The sequence below is a fragment of the Acinonyx jubatus genome, chromosome B3 (assembly GCF_027475565.1).
Source record: "Acinonyx jubatus isolate Ajub_Pintada_27869175 chromosome B3, VMU_Ajub_asm_v1.0, whole genome shotgun sequence".
Classification (NCBI taxonomy): Eukaryota; Metazoa; Chordata; class Mammalia; order Carnivora; family Felidae; genus Acinonyx; species Acinonyx jubatus.
Window position 1 is genome coordinate 16,302,239 of NC_069386.1, and position 15,282 is coordinate 16,317,520.

Consider the following 15,282-nt stretch of genomic DNA (forward strand, 5'->3'; position numbering starts at 1 on the left):
AGCCCGCATTCTTCCAGTTTACAGGCTCTTTCTCAGGCTGGGAATTCCGAAACCCGGGAGAGGCGGGGCTCCAAAACCTGGAGGTTAGTAGTTGCCAAGTTAGCCATTAAATTTCCAGGCAGCCCCTCCCCCCAAAGCTCACAAGAGAATTATTGCTGAGTCCCATTTTCCAGGGCATGTCTTTCCCCCACGAGTATTAAATCCAGATTAAATCATAAATACACGCCAGTTGGAGCCGCAACTTCATATTCCAGAGCGAACCCTGCGACTTCTGCAAACACTCCCCCTTGCAGCCAGAAACCCCGCCCCCGTTCGTAACCATGGGAACGACTGACTCTCTGCGAGCCGGAGATTCCCGGTTCCGCCCCCTCCCTAACAAATATTGTTTCCCACTATCTGTCCACATGGGCGCACCGCTTAACTATTGGTCACTGCCCCAGGACGTGCCTTGCTCCAGCCAATAAGCGGCCTGTGCACGTGTACGCCTGCGTATCCCGATTGGTCACCACTGCTTGATCACGCACTGCCTACCTGCGCCATCCGGTGCGTGGGAGAGCCTATGATATGACTCGGTGGCCATTTACAACCAATCCGCACCAGGCGGGGCTCAGAGCCGGCCTATGGGCGCGCGCCGGGGGTGGGCTGTCCCGGCCCCTTACCAGTCCCACCTGGGTTTGTTAAAGCGATAGGCCCCACGGCGCGCTAGGTCTCCACCGGGCACCGCACAGCGGCTGCGGGGCCCTCGGCGTGCCGCGGGCGCCCGTGACAGCGGCGCCGCTCTGCTCGCCACGCCGGCTCCGGACACCTGCCGACCTCCCCGGCGCGGCCGCATCGCCCGGCGGGATGGGCGGCGAGGCAGGGTCCGCGGCGGCCGTGGGCTCCGAGGGCCGCGTGAAGAGCCTGGGTCTGGTATTCGAGGATGAGCGCAAGGGCTGCTACTCGAGCGGCGAGACGGTGGCGGGACACGTGCTGCTGGAGGCGGCCGAGCCGGTGGCCCTGCGGGCGCTGCGCCTGGAGGCCCACGGCCGAGCCACCGCCGCCTGGGGCCCGAGCCCCGGCGCCGCCGCCCCCGCCGCCGCGTCGGAGGTGGAGTACCTGAACGTGCGCCTGAGCCTGCGCGAGCCCCCGGCTGGTGAGCGAGGGCGACGACCCCGGAGTCCCCGCCGGGCCACGGGAGGCTCCTCAGAGGGGTTGCCAGGAACCGGGAGGGCGCGCGCCGGCGGAAGCCCACCAGCCGGGGGGCGGGGGCGGGATCCGCGGCTGGGGTCCGCCCACCCGGTGGCCGGAGCCTCAGTTTGCTCGCCGGTGACGGGCGGGTAACAATGCCCGTGCCCCACCCCCCCACCCCCCCCCCCCCCAGTTCAAAGCACCGGGGCGATCTCGCGTGGTGGGTGCGCACCTCTACCTGACTCCTCGCCCCCGGGCCTCACCGCGCCCGGCGTCCCGGGACCGTCCAGGACGGTCCCCGGAGTGAACCGTTGCTATGGGAACCTGTGATGAGCAGACAGAAATCTAGGTTCTGGGGATCTAGGTCCTGTCCCTTCTGGCCTGAGGAATGGAGGGCGGAATCCGTCCTTGAGGGGCCATGCTGTGGTGGCCACTGGTTTATGGGCCTCCCGTTCTTCCCATTCTGGACGTAGACGCTCCTTCTGGTTCATGATGAATTAGCAAAACCTTAGTCCTGGGAAGAGGGGAAGTAGTTCGTGAGCGGTAGGTAGGAATTCAAAGGAAGTATTTCGTGAGCATCTTACTTGGCTTCCCTCTTCTGGAAGCAGGGTAACTGAAGAGTTCTGCCTCTGCCTTATATTCTTTGTCTTTTATTCTTTGCTTCTTTTTGTTTCCATTGCAACATCCCTTTCCACACCCCCCCCCCCCAACCCCCTTAGGCCTTTGGAGACAGTGGGATCTGGGCATGGTAAGAGTTTCTGGAGGAAGAATTACCTTTCTGGTCCAGTCTTGTGGAGTCCAGTTAATAGTGTAGGTTTTTCCAGAAGTGGTAACCCATTATATATGTTTCCTCAATCTCTATATTATATGTCAATGTTAAGATTTTTTGTAATTATAATAAATATGCAAAAGTTGCTTTTCTTAATCATGAAAATACTAGGAACAGGGAATCTTGGTCTTCATGCAGTTGGTGGAAGCTACTTTACACCATTTCACTCTTCTGCCTTCTCAGCTTCAGCTTTTATATATAAAATGAGATAATGGTATAAACTCCCCTCCCTTGAAGAGTCAAATGCAGTATATCACTGCTTTGCCCCTTGCTGTGTCTTCTACAAAACGAATAGTAGGTGCAGTTTTGCCTTGTCTTGCTATGAAGTAGACTGTTCCCAGTTAAATCCTCAAAGTATGTGAGAATCCAGTGATCCCAAATATTGTAGCAAGGAAAAAACATATTTGGAACCAAAGCCTTCTTTTGGATTCACAAGTGCATTGTGTTGGGTGACCCTTTCATGGGTATGGTTTCCGGGATCTGCCCACGCACGCTTCCCCCAATGGTCAGAGACAGGGCAGATTTTCAAGATGGCTGACTGGCGTCAAGGGTCATGAACAGAGAAGTGGTTTTTGTCCAGGACTTCGGACACTATATCTTTGTGCCCATAACTACTGAGTAAATAGATACAACATTAATAGCAGTTGGACCTGGAATTAGCAATAAGAATTGCCTTGGTAAAACCTGGGCTAATAGTGTTTTGATTCACGAGTTAGATCTTGCTTTTTCATTCTGGTGGAATAGAACGGCTAAGTCTAGACAACCTGAACTTTTTTTTGCTTCTTTTATCATAACAAATATTTGCAAAGATTATGTTTCATTTAAAAATCATAATCTGTTGGGTGCCTGGGTGGCTCAGTCAATTAAGCAACCGACTTCTTCTCAGGTCATGATATCACAGTTCCTGAGTTCGAGCCCCACATCAGGTTCCTGCTGTCAGCACAGGGCCCACTTCAGATCCTCTGTTCCCCTGTGTCTGTCTCTCCCCCACCCATTCTCTCTCTTTCTCTCTCTCTCTCTCTCAAAAAGAAATAAATACTTAAAAATAAAAATAAGCTGTTTTGTTGATTTTTTTTTTAGTAGGCTCCATGCCCAACATGGGCTTGAACTCAGGACTCTGAGATCAAGTGTCAGTTGCCCCACCAACCGAGCCAGGCAGGAACCCTTAGAAATCATAGTCTTTTTAAGGTGATCTCATTGAGAAAAAATAATAACATCTGTAGCTTGGAAGAGGTTAGCAACTTTACAGGGTCATAGATTCTGAGGGTCATTTAATTCCAAGACCTAGGTGAATTCCAATCACCTGAAGAGAGTTTTTAGAAATCTAGATTTGGGGGAAATGTGCCTATGAGATCTATTTTCAGGAAATATCCCCAGATAACTGTTTGGCATTGTTAAATCTAATCTAACAGCTTGCTGCCATTGTGATTGATACTCTTCATTTTTTTTTTAATTGAGGAATTGTGGTAGAAAGACAAGACAGACCAGAGAGTTGGTTTCAGTTGGTCACCAACCAGCAGTCTGTCCTTGTGGGAGTCCCTCATCCTTCCTGAACCCAAGTCCCTGTAATGATATTATGGCTCCCATGGCTCCTGGGTGCCCTGAATTAGGAGGTTGGTTGGGCTATAATAACATTAGTGAATGGAACACCTCTCTGTGAAATTGTAGCCTTCACTGTATGAGGCACACGTAATGAGCCAAGACAACAGAAGCATAAATGGGCACATGATTCAGCTTGTGAACCTTTTTAATAAAAACTAATAATAATAATAATAAATAAAAGGAAGAAAACTAAGATTTGATTCCAAAAACTATAACCTATATTTCTCAACCTTCTCAATTTTTGTTCCTATTTATTCATGAAGGTGATTGAAAGTCTTCATTTTAAATGTTACATGCTTCCTGTGTGGATTTGTTTTGTCTATGATGAGAGAACTTTATCTCTTAACCTCTCAATATCCTGGGTAACTCTGTTCTCCACACATGCCCATTGTGCTCAGCCTCATGCTGTTCCCTTCGTCTAAAACCCTGCCCTGCTCATCTCCGTGCCAACAATCCTCAGGTCCGGGACAGGCATCATCCCCTTTCCAGGTTCGGGCACTCTGTGGTCATTACTTGGGTGTGTGTGTCTGTGGCCTCCTTCCCTCCCCTGGTCTGTTTGACAATTGCCATCACTCATCTTTGCATCCACAGTGCCTGACATTTAAGCATTATAAATTTTGAACTCAAATGAAATCTCCATTTCTGAACATTGTAAAGTACTTGAATTCTCATATCCAGTAATCTAATGATGATACATTTGAACTGTAGTCTACCCCCGTCAGAAGCACTGGGATTGCCTTGAGCCTTTTACTTTGATGACAGTAAATTGGGAGAGGCTTCCCTAGCGTCCAATGCTGGAGCACTGCTGAGGCTTCTAGGGTGTCTCTGAGCACACGTGAGCCTTGGGGACCATCTCAGTCACTGTTGTTTTAACATAGCCTCATGTTCTTGTCACTTGCTCACTTTGCCTCCAAGTCACCCACTGTGTCGTATTTCTATTTGAATGACTTTCCGTGGAAGATACTATACTTATTCTGCCCCTCATATATTACACACTGAACACTGGGGACATTTGGAAGACTAAATGGGCCAATAATGCATTCCTGTTTTCTAAAAAGACAAGGTTGAAATGTTAACTGAATTGTTTCTAGTAATTAAGTGGAAAAAAAAATCCCATTTCACTACCCCTTTAATTTTTTTTTTTTTAATGGATGCAGTAGAAATCTCTGTTTTTAGTATCAACTGACAGGCAAATCTCAGAGTTCTCATCTGCCCTGCCCTTTCTTGGTCTTAATCAGGCCACCCTTGATGAGGGAATTTAGTCCTAAATTTGAACAGATGAACAGAAAAGGCGGGGAAGGTTTATAAGGATCTCTGCAGAGCTATCTAACCAAATGGCAGCCCCGGAGTTGGCTTTGGATCTGAGTGATGCAGATTGTGTGTTCATCGGAGCTCCAGCAGCGCCTCTGGCCTTGCAGGGTCCATCCACCCTGTGTCTTGGCCTTCTGACAAGCAGGGATAAGCCTCTGTGTGCGATGCAGTGGAGCTGGCCGACCCGGACCCAGAGCAGGAGAAAGGAGGCATGCTTGTGCTTGGCCCACCCTGCTGAACTTGAACTAGCCACCTATTAATCAGTAGAGCTTACGTGCAAATGCAGGACTCTTACCTAATAAGTTGTCCTGTTGGTTTGGCTCTTTCGTATACTCGATATTCGTAATTCTCCAAGGAAAATCTTCACCCCCTTTTTCCGTTTTTGTCCAAGGAATACAGAATCTGATTTTTATGCCATACCCAAAATAAATAGATGTATTTTTTGTTAAATCAGTTTTAAATGCAATTGAATACTGATATCTCATGTTAGCATAATAGTGTACCATGTGCTACCATACTAGTATTGATGTGTGTTAGTAATAATATTTGTTAGTATACTTGTGCTAGTCTATGAGTAGCACAAATGTGAACAAATGTTTATGTATATGTATACATGTACATACATGCACTCGTGTTCACCTATGTATGTCTATGGGAACTCTAGGCTCCGACACTTTATGGTAATTACTTGTGTGATTGGTCTCTTTGAAGATAGAAGATATGTGTGTGTGTGTGTATGTGTGTGTGTGTGTGTGGTTTGAAATTGATTAAAATTAGTAGGCTGATTCAGATTTTAATTCTCTAAATCTCAGTGTACTGTACTTTATGAAGTACACTGGATGTCATAGCCAGGAAAACCTCGTTTAAAAAAAATATGATTTAGGTTGTGAAAATTCTTGATCTAATACTAACCTTGGTTAAAATGTATTTTCTTTTTTAGGTGAAGGCATCCTCTTATTACAGCCTGGAAAACATGAATTTCCATTTAGCTTTCAGCTTCCATCTGAGTAAGTGAAACTATTATTTTCATGATTTTCTTTCTCCGCAGCATGCGCTGCCAGATGTGTGGGTACCACGTACCTGCTGACGCTCTGTTACACCCGCTTATCTTGCATTGCCCCAGGATAGACTTACCTTGTTCACACTCTTGGTTTTTTTTTGTTTGTTTGTTTGTTTGTTTGCTTTTTAAGCCAAAACCAACATTTTAAGGGTTTTTTCCAGTTGTGTGTAACTGAAAGATGAACTTATAAGTTAATGTCTTTGGCTTGTTTCAGACCTTTAGTAACCTCATTCAGCGGGAAATACGGAAGTATTCAGTACTGCGTGAGAGCAGTTTTGGAACGACCCAAGGTACCTGATCAGAGTGTGAAGCGGGAACTTCAGGTTATTAGTCACATCGATGTCAACACACCAGCATTATTAGTAAGTCCTTCCTTCTTCTCTTCCCCCTTCCCTCCCTCCCTCCTTGCTTTCAATTGCGCTATGTACATTGAGCCAGTTTAGTGGTCGTCTGTCCTGTCACTTTCTGATAGAATCTCGTAACCCATGGGCATTCACTCTAAATGTGTGATTCAAGGCCGGGCAAATTACAAATTGTGTGTGTTAATACTATTGATTATGTCTCCGTTGTTCGGGGCTTCTTTTGCCAAAAAGTTATACAGGCTTGAAATGCATTAATAAGGCTTAATAATAATAATGCACACACAGAGAGTGGTTACTTTTACCAGAGCGGCCACATTCACAGGGCTGTGGTATTCTAAACTCTTCAATAATAGCAGGTTGAGGAACAGTAATTATGGAAGAGTATTAATCATGCTCAGCCTGTTATTGAAGCTCAGGCCATTATGCTATGTATCCTTCCATTTTGCATGCCATTTTCTAACATTAAGTAAGTGCACGCAGCTGCTGTGGGGAGCCTTTCACTTATCATTTCCTTATGACAGATTTGGCCACATTAAAGCATTGAACTTCTAATAATCACCAGAAATACTGTAGGCTGATAAGAAAGATTAGGCTATAAGTAACAACAGAATAGGCAAGATGGGAGCTAATGAGCTAGATTCTTTTATCTAAACCCATATTATCAAAATAATATAAAATTATACCTTGTACTTTCATGATAGCTATGAGGACCTAATGGTTCTTCATTTAAATATGAATGAATGATTTTTTTTTTTTTTTTACTTCCTAGAAAATACTGGGATAATTTAAACTTTCCATCATGATACTGATGTTCCAAACATGTATGTTTAGTATCGGGGGTTTCTTTTTCTGGCCAATGTTTTTAAAGGGAAAAAAACGGGAGTTAAAAGGTGTTTTGCTCTGTTTTCATACAAAAACTGAATAGACTTTACAGTTTGTTCACTTTTAGAGTGTGAAAATATAACAGTTATGCCCTGGTCGCATGGCCCCTTGTGGCCAGAATTCTAGAACAGCCAGCACCCAGCTGACCTGGCTCACAGCTAGTTACAGCTGAAACTTACCATCCACTGACCACTTTTTTTTTTTTTTTTTTGCAAATTGACAATACTGTCTTATATTTTTAAAAACTACTTGAAATTGGGAAGTTAGCTACTTCTAAGCTATTCATGGGACCACGGTGGCAAATGATTTAAAGAGATTTTATTTTTTTTTGCCAGAAAGAGAAACTAGTAATCCTTTAATATTCTTTTATAAGTAAAAAATGTTGCAGCTTTGGGTTTTACAATGAGCTTTTGGTTTGTGCATCTTTCCAACTGAGCATCTTGAATCTTGAGTCATTTCCATCGATGCTGTGGAGTAGAGAGCAGGGCCGTATGTTCAGTAACCCTGTGGATCCATGACATTGGGTTTATCTTGCTGCCGTTACGCTAAAACCCAAAACATTCTAAGTTAAGGGCACTTGAAATTTCTGCCTACTAATGTACTTTTGAATTCAGGAAATGAGACTGTTTGCTTGTTCTACAGTTTAGATGCCAAAACAAGTACAATGTTCTGATTATTGATTTTTATACCATTTCTCCTTTTCCCTAATACACACGTAAGGTTTTTAAAAGAAAAAGTATCAGGGCGCCCGGGGAAGTTCAGTCGGTTGAGCGTCTGATTTCGGCCCGGGTCATGATCTCGCTGCTGGTGGGTTCAAGCCCCACATCAGGCTCTGTGCCGACAGCGCAGAGCCTGGAGCCTGCTTCAGATTCTGTGTCTCCCTCTCTCTCTGCCCCTCCCCCACTCGCGCACTGTCTCTCCCTCTCTCAAAAATAAAAAAACATTAAAAAATTAAAAAAGGAAAGAAAAAGTATCTCTGTCATGTTAATAGTTATGACTACAATTTTTGATTACTACTTTAAGGGATGTTAAATCATTTTCCAGAAACATAATGATTTACAGGGTAAAACAGGATGGTGTCATCTAATGTGAGTCTGAGAATTCACCTTAGTTTTCCTAAAAAGAGAATTTTTTTTTTATGCTTTGTGTTTTACTTAAGTATTTTGCCTAGTCTGTCACATGAGGATAAAAGTGTTGATTTGTTTTTCGGAAGACCTTTCTTCACAGTTATTTAATAAAGAATGACACGATTTTAAGTTCTGTGAATTTTCTGCTAGTTTTATTAAAGTCATGTTATTATTTGAAATTTTCAAGACCCCTGTATTGAAAACTCAAGAGAAAATGGTTGGCTGTTGGTTTTTCACTTCTGGTCCAGTCTCGCTGAGTGCCAAAATTGAAAGGAAGGGATACTGTAATGGTAAGCACAACGTTTGAAAGTCCACGTGGAAGAGTCATTCATTTTATTAGCTAATTGCAAGTGATTTTTAATAGTGTGTTTTGTAATTTACAAACTGTATACTGTTTTAAAATGTGAATAGTACGGTTTTCTGTTTTTCACATAAATAATTGATATTTAAGTATTTTTGAGTGGATGAGTAGATTCCGTCCAACTCCTGGCATTTTTGACTTCAGTGCTTTCGCTTTAGTGACAAAGTCTAAAATTAGAAGCTTGGGAAAATGCCAGCATTTGACTCGATGTTCGGCAGAGTGTCCAGGGCGGTGTTGCCCAGAAGAGCACTGTTGTGTGAAAGCCCCCAAGTATATATAGGGGGCTGCGATGTAGACCGTGAACAGTCTGAACAGTCAGACTGCCACCGGCGTGACCGTTTGTGAAGGGTCCGCTCCCGTACAGTGGCGTTGGCCCCCGCTCCAGGGCTCGGCCAACTGGAACCCAACGTGGTACGGGATGGTGTCATGGTGGACGTGTAACACAGATGTAAAACTTGCTGCTCCATCCACTGTCTTACCTGTGCCTGAACACTAGTTCCTTAAAAACAAAGTCTTTGTTCTCCTGTTGGCCGGGTTTTGATTTGATAGGCACTAGTGAGTCCGTCAGTGATCTTTTGTACTTTATACACCCCTGGGCCATTTCTTGGTGTGTCTTAATTTTTATAGATATTGGCCATTCACATGTCTTTAGAATTGGTAACCTGATATTGCTATGTTAGACAAGCAAAGGATGCAGTAATTAGAAAGCGGCACCTGCCGTGAGCTGCGGCGATTCCTCAATTCTCTGACGCGGATTTACCGTACAAGCCTCCCGTCAGAGGTCCCCTCTTGTGAAAGTGACTTTGTGACATTGCAGCTTTAATTGGTAATGGCTCTAGTTCACCGCGGGGAGGGCTTTCCGAAACGTCGCTGAAGGTGTTTTTGTTTCCTTTTCAGGAGAAGCTATTCCAATCTATGCGGAGATAGAGAATTGTTCCTCCCGCCTCATCGTTCCCAAAGCTGCCATTTTCCAGACGCAGACGTATTTGGCCAGCGGGAAGACAAAGACCGTCCGGCACATGGTCGCCAACGTGCGAGGAAACCACATCGCCTCTGGGGGCACCGACACGTGGCACGGGAAGACTCTAAAAATTCCGCCTGTTACTCCGTCCATCCTGGATTGCTGCATTATCAGAGTAGACTATTCCTTAGCTGTAAGCAGGGAGCTTATTTTTATACATATATATATTTTAAAGTGTATTTATTTTTTGCTTTTTAATTTAAAGCCAAGTTAATTAACACGTAGTATAGTATTGGTTTCAGGAGTAGAAGTTAGTGATTCATCACCTACATATGACACCCAGGGCTCATCCCAGCAAGTGCCCTCCTTCATGCCCGTCACCCCTTTAGCCCACCTACCCCCCCCCCCCGCATCCCACCAGCAGCCCTCAGTTTGTTCTCTGTATTTAAGGGCCTCTTATGGTTTGTCTCCCACTATGTTTTTATCTTATTTTTGCTTCCCTTCCCCTGTGTTCCAGAGTGCTTTTTTAAAATGAAAACTATGTAGAACGGAGCAGTAACTGATGCCGTGTCCCCACCAAGCATGTACATTTAGCGGCTGACAAAATGTCACTTTACACCAGCATTCCGACAGGCTGGAGTGACGAAGACTGGCCTTTGTCTGTAATCCAAACCTATCCTCCTGAGGCATTTAATTAAGTCACATGAAAGAGTTAAGGTGCATGCAGGAGGCTGGTTATGTTGAAAGCACCTACTTCATTTTCTACAATTCCTATGTGTAGGGCATGCTCCCTTATGCTGAAGGATGTTAAGGCTACAGTTCCCCATCACAGAGCATTCTCTCTATTTCGTGCGCCGTTCATTTGGTTTGTTGTCCGTTGCATTTGGTCAGGATGATTTACAGTTGTATGCGGGAGCGGTGGCAGGCAACAGAGAGATTTGTTTGTGTGAAAAAATAAACCGGTCCATCTACTATGAGGCTTAACCTATATTTTGCCTTTCTCTCTGTCTCTCTTTTTTGCTGTTGTTGTCTTGTTTGTTTGTGTGTTTGGCATATTAGGTGTATATTCACATCCCTGGTGCTAAAAAACTGATGCTCGAGCTGCCCTTAGTGATTGGCACAATCCCATATAACGGTTTTGGGAGCAGAAACTCGAGCACCGCCAGCCGGTTCAGCATGGACATGAGCTGGCTGACGCTGACGCTGCCAGAGCAGCCGGAAGGTACGACGGTTTGAGGAGCTTTGAGCGCGAAGTTCACACGTAGAGTAAGAGCAGGCGGGGTCAGGACAGAAGTGCTCAGATGACCATTACTACTGCTGTTCACAGCGGCCCCGACTCTTCCGGGTACTAAAAACTAGAAAACGGTGTTCCTGGAAGGGACGTGGAGAGCTTGGCTTATCCAGGACGCAAAGCTGCTGATGGCAGAGCCAGGAATCAAGTCTTCTACTCCCGACTCCCATTCGTTAGGAGTAAGACGATGAGAAAATGGTCCAAGTACGCGTAGAGTACGTGTGTTTTCTGCAGCCACGTCTCCGTGATCTGTTTTGCCTGCACTGTAACATCCACCTCTCGAAATAGAACATAATCAGTGTTCGTAGTGATTTCACAAAAGCAGAATTGATTAAATATGTCTTGTTGCAATAAGCACAAAAACTCGCTTACTAGAGCGGGGATAAAAAAAAACCATTGTTTTCACATTGAGCTACATTTCTGGTTTTGGTAAGAGTTCGGGAGATTAACGCAATTGACTTTGCACGGACTTCTGAGCTCCAACTCCATTTTTGTTTTAGCGCCACCCAATTATGCAGACGTGGTGTCCGAGGAAGAATTCTCTCGACACGTGCCTCCTTACCCTCAGCCCCCTGACTGTGAGGGAGAAGCATGCTGCCCTGTGTTTGCCTGCGTACAGCAATTCCGCTTCCAGCCTCCCCCTCTCTATTCAGAGGTAAGCACAGCGAAAGAAGATGAGACTTCTGCCTTGCTGTTTGTACATAATCCTCCGTAAGTATCTGCTGCTGATTCCTAATGAGCAGGGGATACATAGTTAAAAAATTTCTCGGGTAACGTTAGATTAGCCCTGATCCAGTCACCTCATTCTGTAACGGTTGCCTTGTAAACTACAGCAGGCACGTCGTCGCGCACCGTGGACTGCCTTTAAAATGTTTTATGTGGCCATAGAACACGGAGAATTTAAGTGGCCCACTGGGACTTCTCATTACCGATAGGCTTTGAGCAGCTCAGCTTACAGCCACCAATAATTAGAAACAGATACCAAGACCCTTTGGAGAGTGCTGGGATAGTAGTCTTAGTGTCTTGGTCTGTTTTTTCAGGTTGATCCTCACCCCGCTGATGTAGAAGAGACCCAGCCTGTGTCCTTCATTCTCTGAAAAAATTCCAGAAATCACTGTGTTCATCATCCGATTAGAATGTTGGTTCTTCCCCCACTGCCTTTATGGAAAGAGGGAGAGAAGGTTAGGGGAAGGACATACACGAACATCAAGATTGAAGGTGATAGAAATTTGAAGAATGCATGAACTTTCCAGTGGGCTGACAAGAATGCGTTGCACAAATGTACGATAGGGTCATGTGTCCCCTTTAAATGATCCAATGAAGATGTGACAAGTCACAGAACGTAATGGAAGTCCTGGTGGTGAGAGAGTAAGTGAAGGGTGTCTGCGCTTGATCCAAGAGAACAGAATCCATGTGGGTGGTGGAAACACTAGACTAAACAGGTTTCTCCAGGTGGAACAGAAGTTACCCTAAACTTTAAGGAAATATGGACTCGTTGGGAGCCTTGATCTTGAAGAAGGTAGCAGCACAGAGGTGTGTATAAATAGGAAAAAGGTCCACTCTAAATACGAAGTGACCCTCAACACGTCGGGATCTTCATGATTTCTCCCCAGGTCCCATAGAACTGAAGTTCTTGAGAGAATCTTTTTATGAGGTCCTAATGAAGGAATACAGTTTCATATTGTAAATCAGCTGTACAGTATTATGAAACCAAGAAAGAGTTCCTTGCAAGGCATGTCCGTTCAGAGGGGAAAGATGAATTTCAGTTCGAGAACACATTTTGTGGAAGGCTGTACTTTTTACCCCCTTCAAGTACTCTGTTAGGGTATGTGTTTGATTTTCCCCGTGTCTTAATTACCTAAGATCATAGTAGAAAAAGAAAGGGGGAGAAAAAAAAAGGTTGCATCCTCAGGATACCTCCATAACTACACAGAACAAAACCAAAACAACAAAAGCCTCTCTTAACCTACCTCTAGTGGGGTTATCAGAATCCTTTTAAAACACCAGGCGTGATAAGCCTTCCGTGGAGTTCCTGCTAATTGGCAGTCCCAATCTTATCTCGCCGATCGCTAAATCCGCAGGTGGACCGAGGGAAAAATCTATAAGGTTAGCATTAGATGAAAGTTAATAGATGTATACCAAAGGGTATTTCGAAATAAATGCAGAATCAAAAGAGGGTACAAATTTTGAGGGTACCATTTAAAAAACAAAAACTTAATTCCTGCCTAGAGACTTCAGTCTACTGACGGCAGTCACCAGGCTGTACGTTATTATTCCAACTCTTTAGTAATTCTATTTAAACTGTGATTTTTTTTTCTTTATTGTCTTGGTGCAATATTTTATTATCATTTAACCTCAGGATATTCCGACCGACAAGATTGTGTTGCCGCTGAAAGCCTGAGCAGTGTTCTTCCTGTCCCCCTGTTCCCCATTCTTCCTGGTCACGTGCTCACTTGCTCGTCCTTTGATCTGTTAGTTTCGTGAGCCGAGAGCACCCCGGACACCGCATGGAAGGGAGGTAGGGATTCCCGCGGGAGAGATTTTGGACCAGCCAAGTACTTTGGTTTTCTCCACGTCCTGCGGGTTCGACCCAGAAACCCTGGTGCTTCCATGCAGAACACCACACTTCATTCGCCAGAACGAGTCCTCTTTTCTTTCCGTCAGCGTACATTCAGTCACGAGTGTGAAAGCTCTTTTTCTAAGGTTAAGTTTTGTATTTAGAGTTAGTCGGCCCTCCGATCAGGGATTTTTCTACAAGCATGAGGTAGATGCAGACTTTTCGCCCTTCCGGACATACCTCTCTTTGTAATCACATGAGCACCTGCAGCAGGTTTTTCTCACCGTAAGCCACTGTGTAAAATCACAACACACAACTGTTACACTGATAATGGTGGTACCGAAATCGTCACACCCCGTTCATTCCCTGCTTTGGTTTTTACTGTGTTGTGGGGTTTTTTGTTTTGTTTTGTTCTTGTTTTGCTTTGTTCTTGGTGTTTTTAAGCAGGTAACGTGTACTTAAGTGCTGTCAGAACAATTTTGCTTTTACTTTAAAAAACAAAAAAAGGCCACCTTCAGCCGTTTCTTGACTTCTGAGTTGTAGTTTACATGCCTTGTCACGATACCAAAACACAATGATTACCAAGACACAGTGAAAGACACAAAGCGAAAGGTGTGAAGGAAGAGAAAGTCGAGCTGTTTGGCCCCACGTGGAAAAGCCAAGTAGTTGACTCCCGACTGCTTCGCACGCTCCTTCACTAGGATTGTTTTGTCACCTGTATTAGAGAAATCATGAAACGTGCTCCCCAAATGAAAGCACAGCTGATGTCGTAGCACTTAACAGAGTAGCCGAAAGGGATGATTCGCCTTATCGAGTTGGTATCCGCCCATCTGACCTTAAGCAGTAGGTTGAAACTGCATACCTTTCTATAATCAAGACATTATTTTCCGAATGTAGAGAAGTCTACATTGGAACGGAGTTCTTGGGAATGAAGATAAAAATGCAGCTGCTATTGCTTGTTTATTCTGTTGTTTAGTTTGCAGAGAAACCGTGGCCTTAGAATTTTCTTTTTGATGCAAACATTGTGACATTGAAAATGTGCATCTTCGGGCACACAAAATCCTTCCGTGGGCGGAACTTTAATTTTGATGTTTTTGTTTTGCACAATAAGAAACTCAATAGGCAGGGGTTTTGTTTTTGATAAGTTAACTATGAAAGCTTTTTTATTTTTATTATTAAAAATGTAACAGTTTAACCCACAGGAAAAAAAAATAAAGATTGTATTTTGTACTCTGGTTTGAACCCCATGGGTTCCTTTTGTTAATAAAATGATGACACTAATGCTGTGAGGTGCTGGGTTGTTTTTTTGTTTTGTTTTGTTTTGTTTGCTTTATTTTTATAAGATTCTGACCTGAATTGTTACAGACATAGGGGGGAGAGTCAATACCACAAGACCAAGTGTAATTGCTGTAAATTAAGATCCTTTTGTATACGCAAATGGTCACCGGGCCGGACAGCCTGGGGGGCTCCTGAGCCTGGTTTTACAGCGGGCTCCGTTTCCCCCAGGTAATCCGTTTTTAGCATTCTGTGAAGAAATGTGGTTGACATTTAGAGTAAATAAGCCTAAACTATTTTGGTTGTTGAGGGAGTACTACCTTCATTTGTTCCCAAATGATAATGGCTATTTTTTAAAGCTTCTGGAGTTTTCATGTTTTATGGGCCACGTGTTTCCCCAGTGGAATCTGGTGGGCTGCTGGTGGACGGATTGGAAGGCACTGACCCAAGCAAACCTCCCCTTTCAAATGGGTAAAAACCGTGCATTTTGTACAGGG

General features: G+C 44.5%; 1 protein-coding gene across 1 annotated transcript; it reads left to right on the forward strand.

Annotated features, from left to right (window-relative positions):
• The first annotated feature begins 655 nt into the window (after positions 1-655).
• Positions 656-14,791, forward strand: ARRDC4 (arrestin domain containing 4). Its single transcript, XM_027067965.2, has 8 exons — positions 656-1,132; positions 5,850-5,916; positions 6,184-6,331; positions 8,528-8,630; positions 9,599-9,855; positions 10,722-10,884; positions 11,454-11,608; positions 11,994-14,791. The coding sequence occupies exons 1-8, from the start codon at positions 844-846 to the stop codon at positions 12,048-12,050; spliced, it is 1,239 nt and encodes a 412-aa protein (XP_026923766.1). The 5' UTR covers positions 656-843; the 3' UTR covers positions 12,051-14,791.
• The last annotated feature ends 491 nt before the right edge of the window (positions 14,792-15,282 follow it).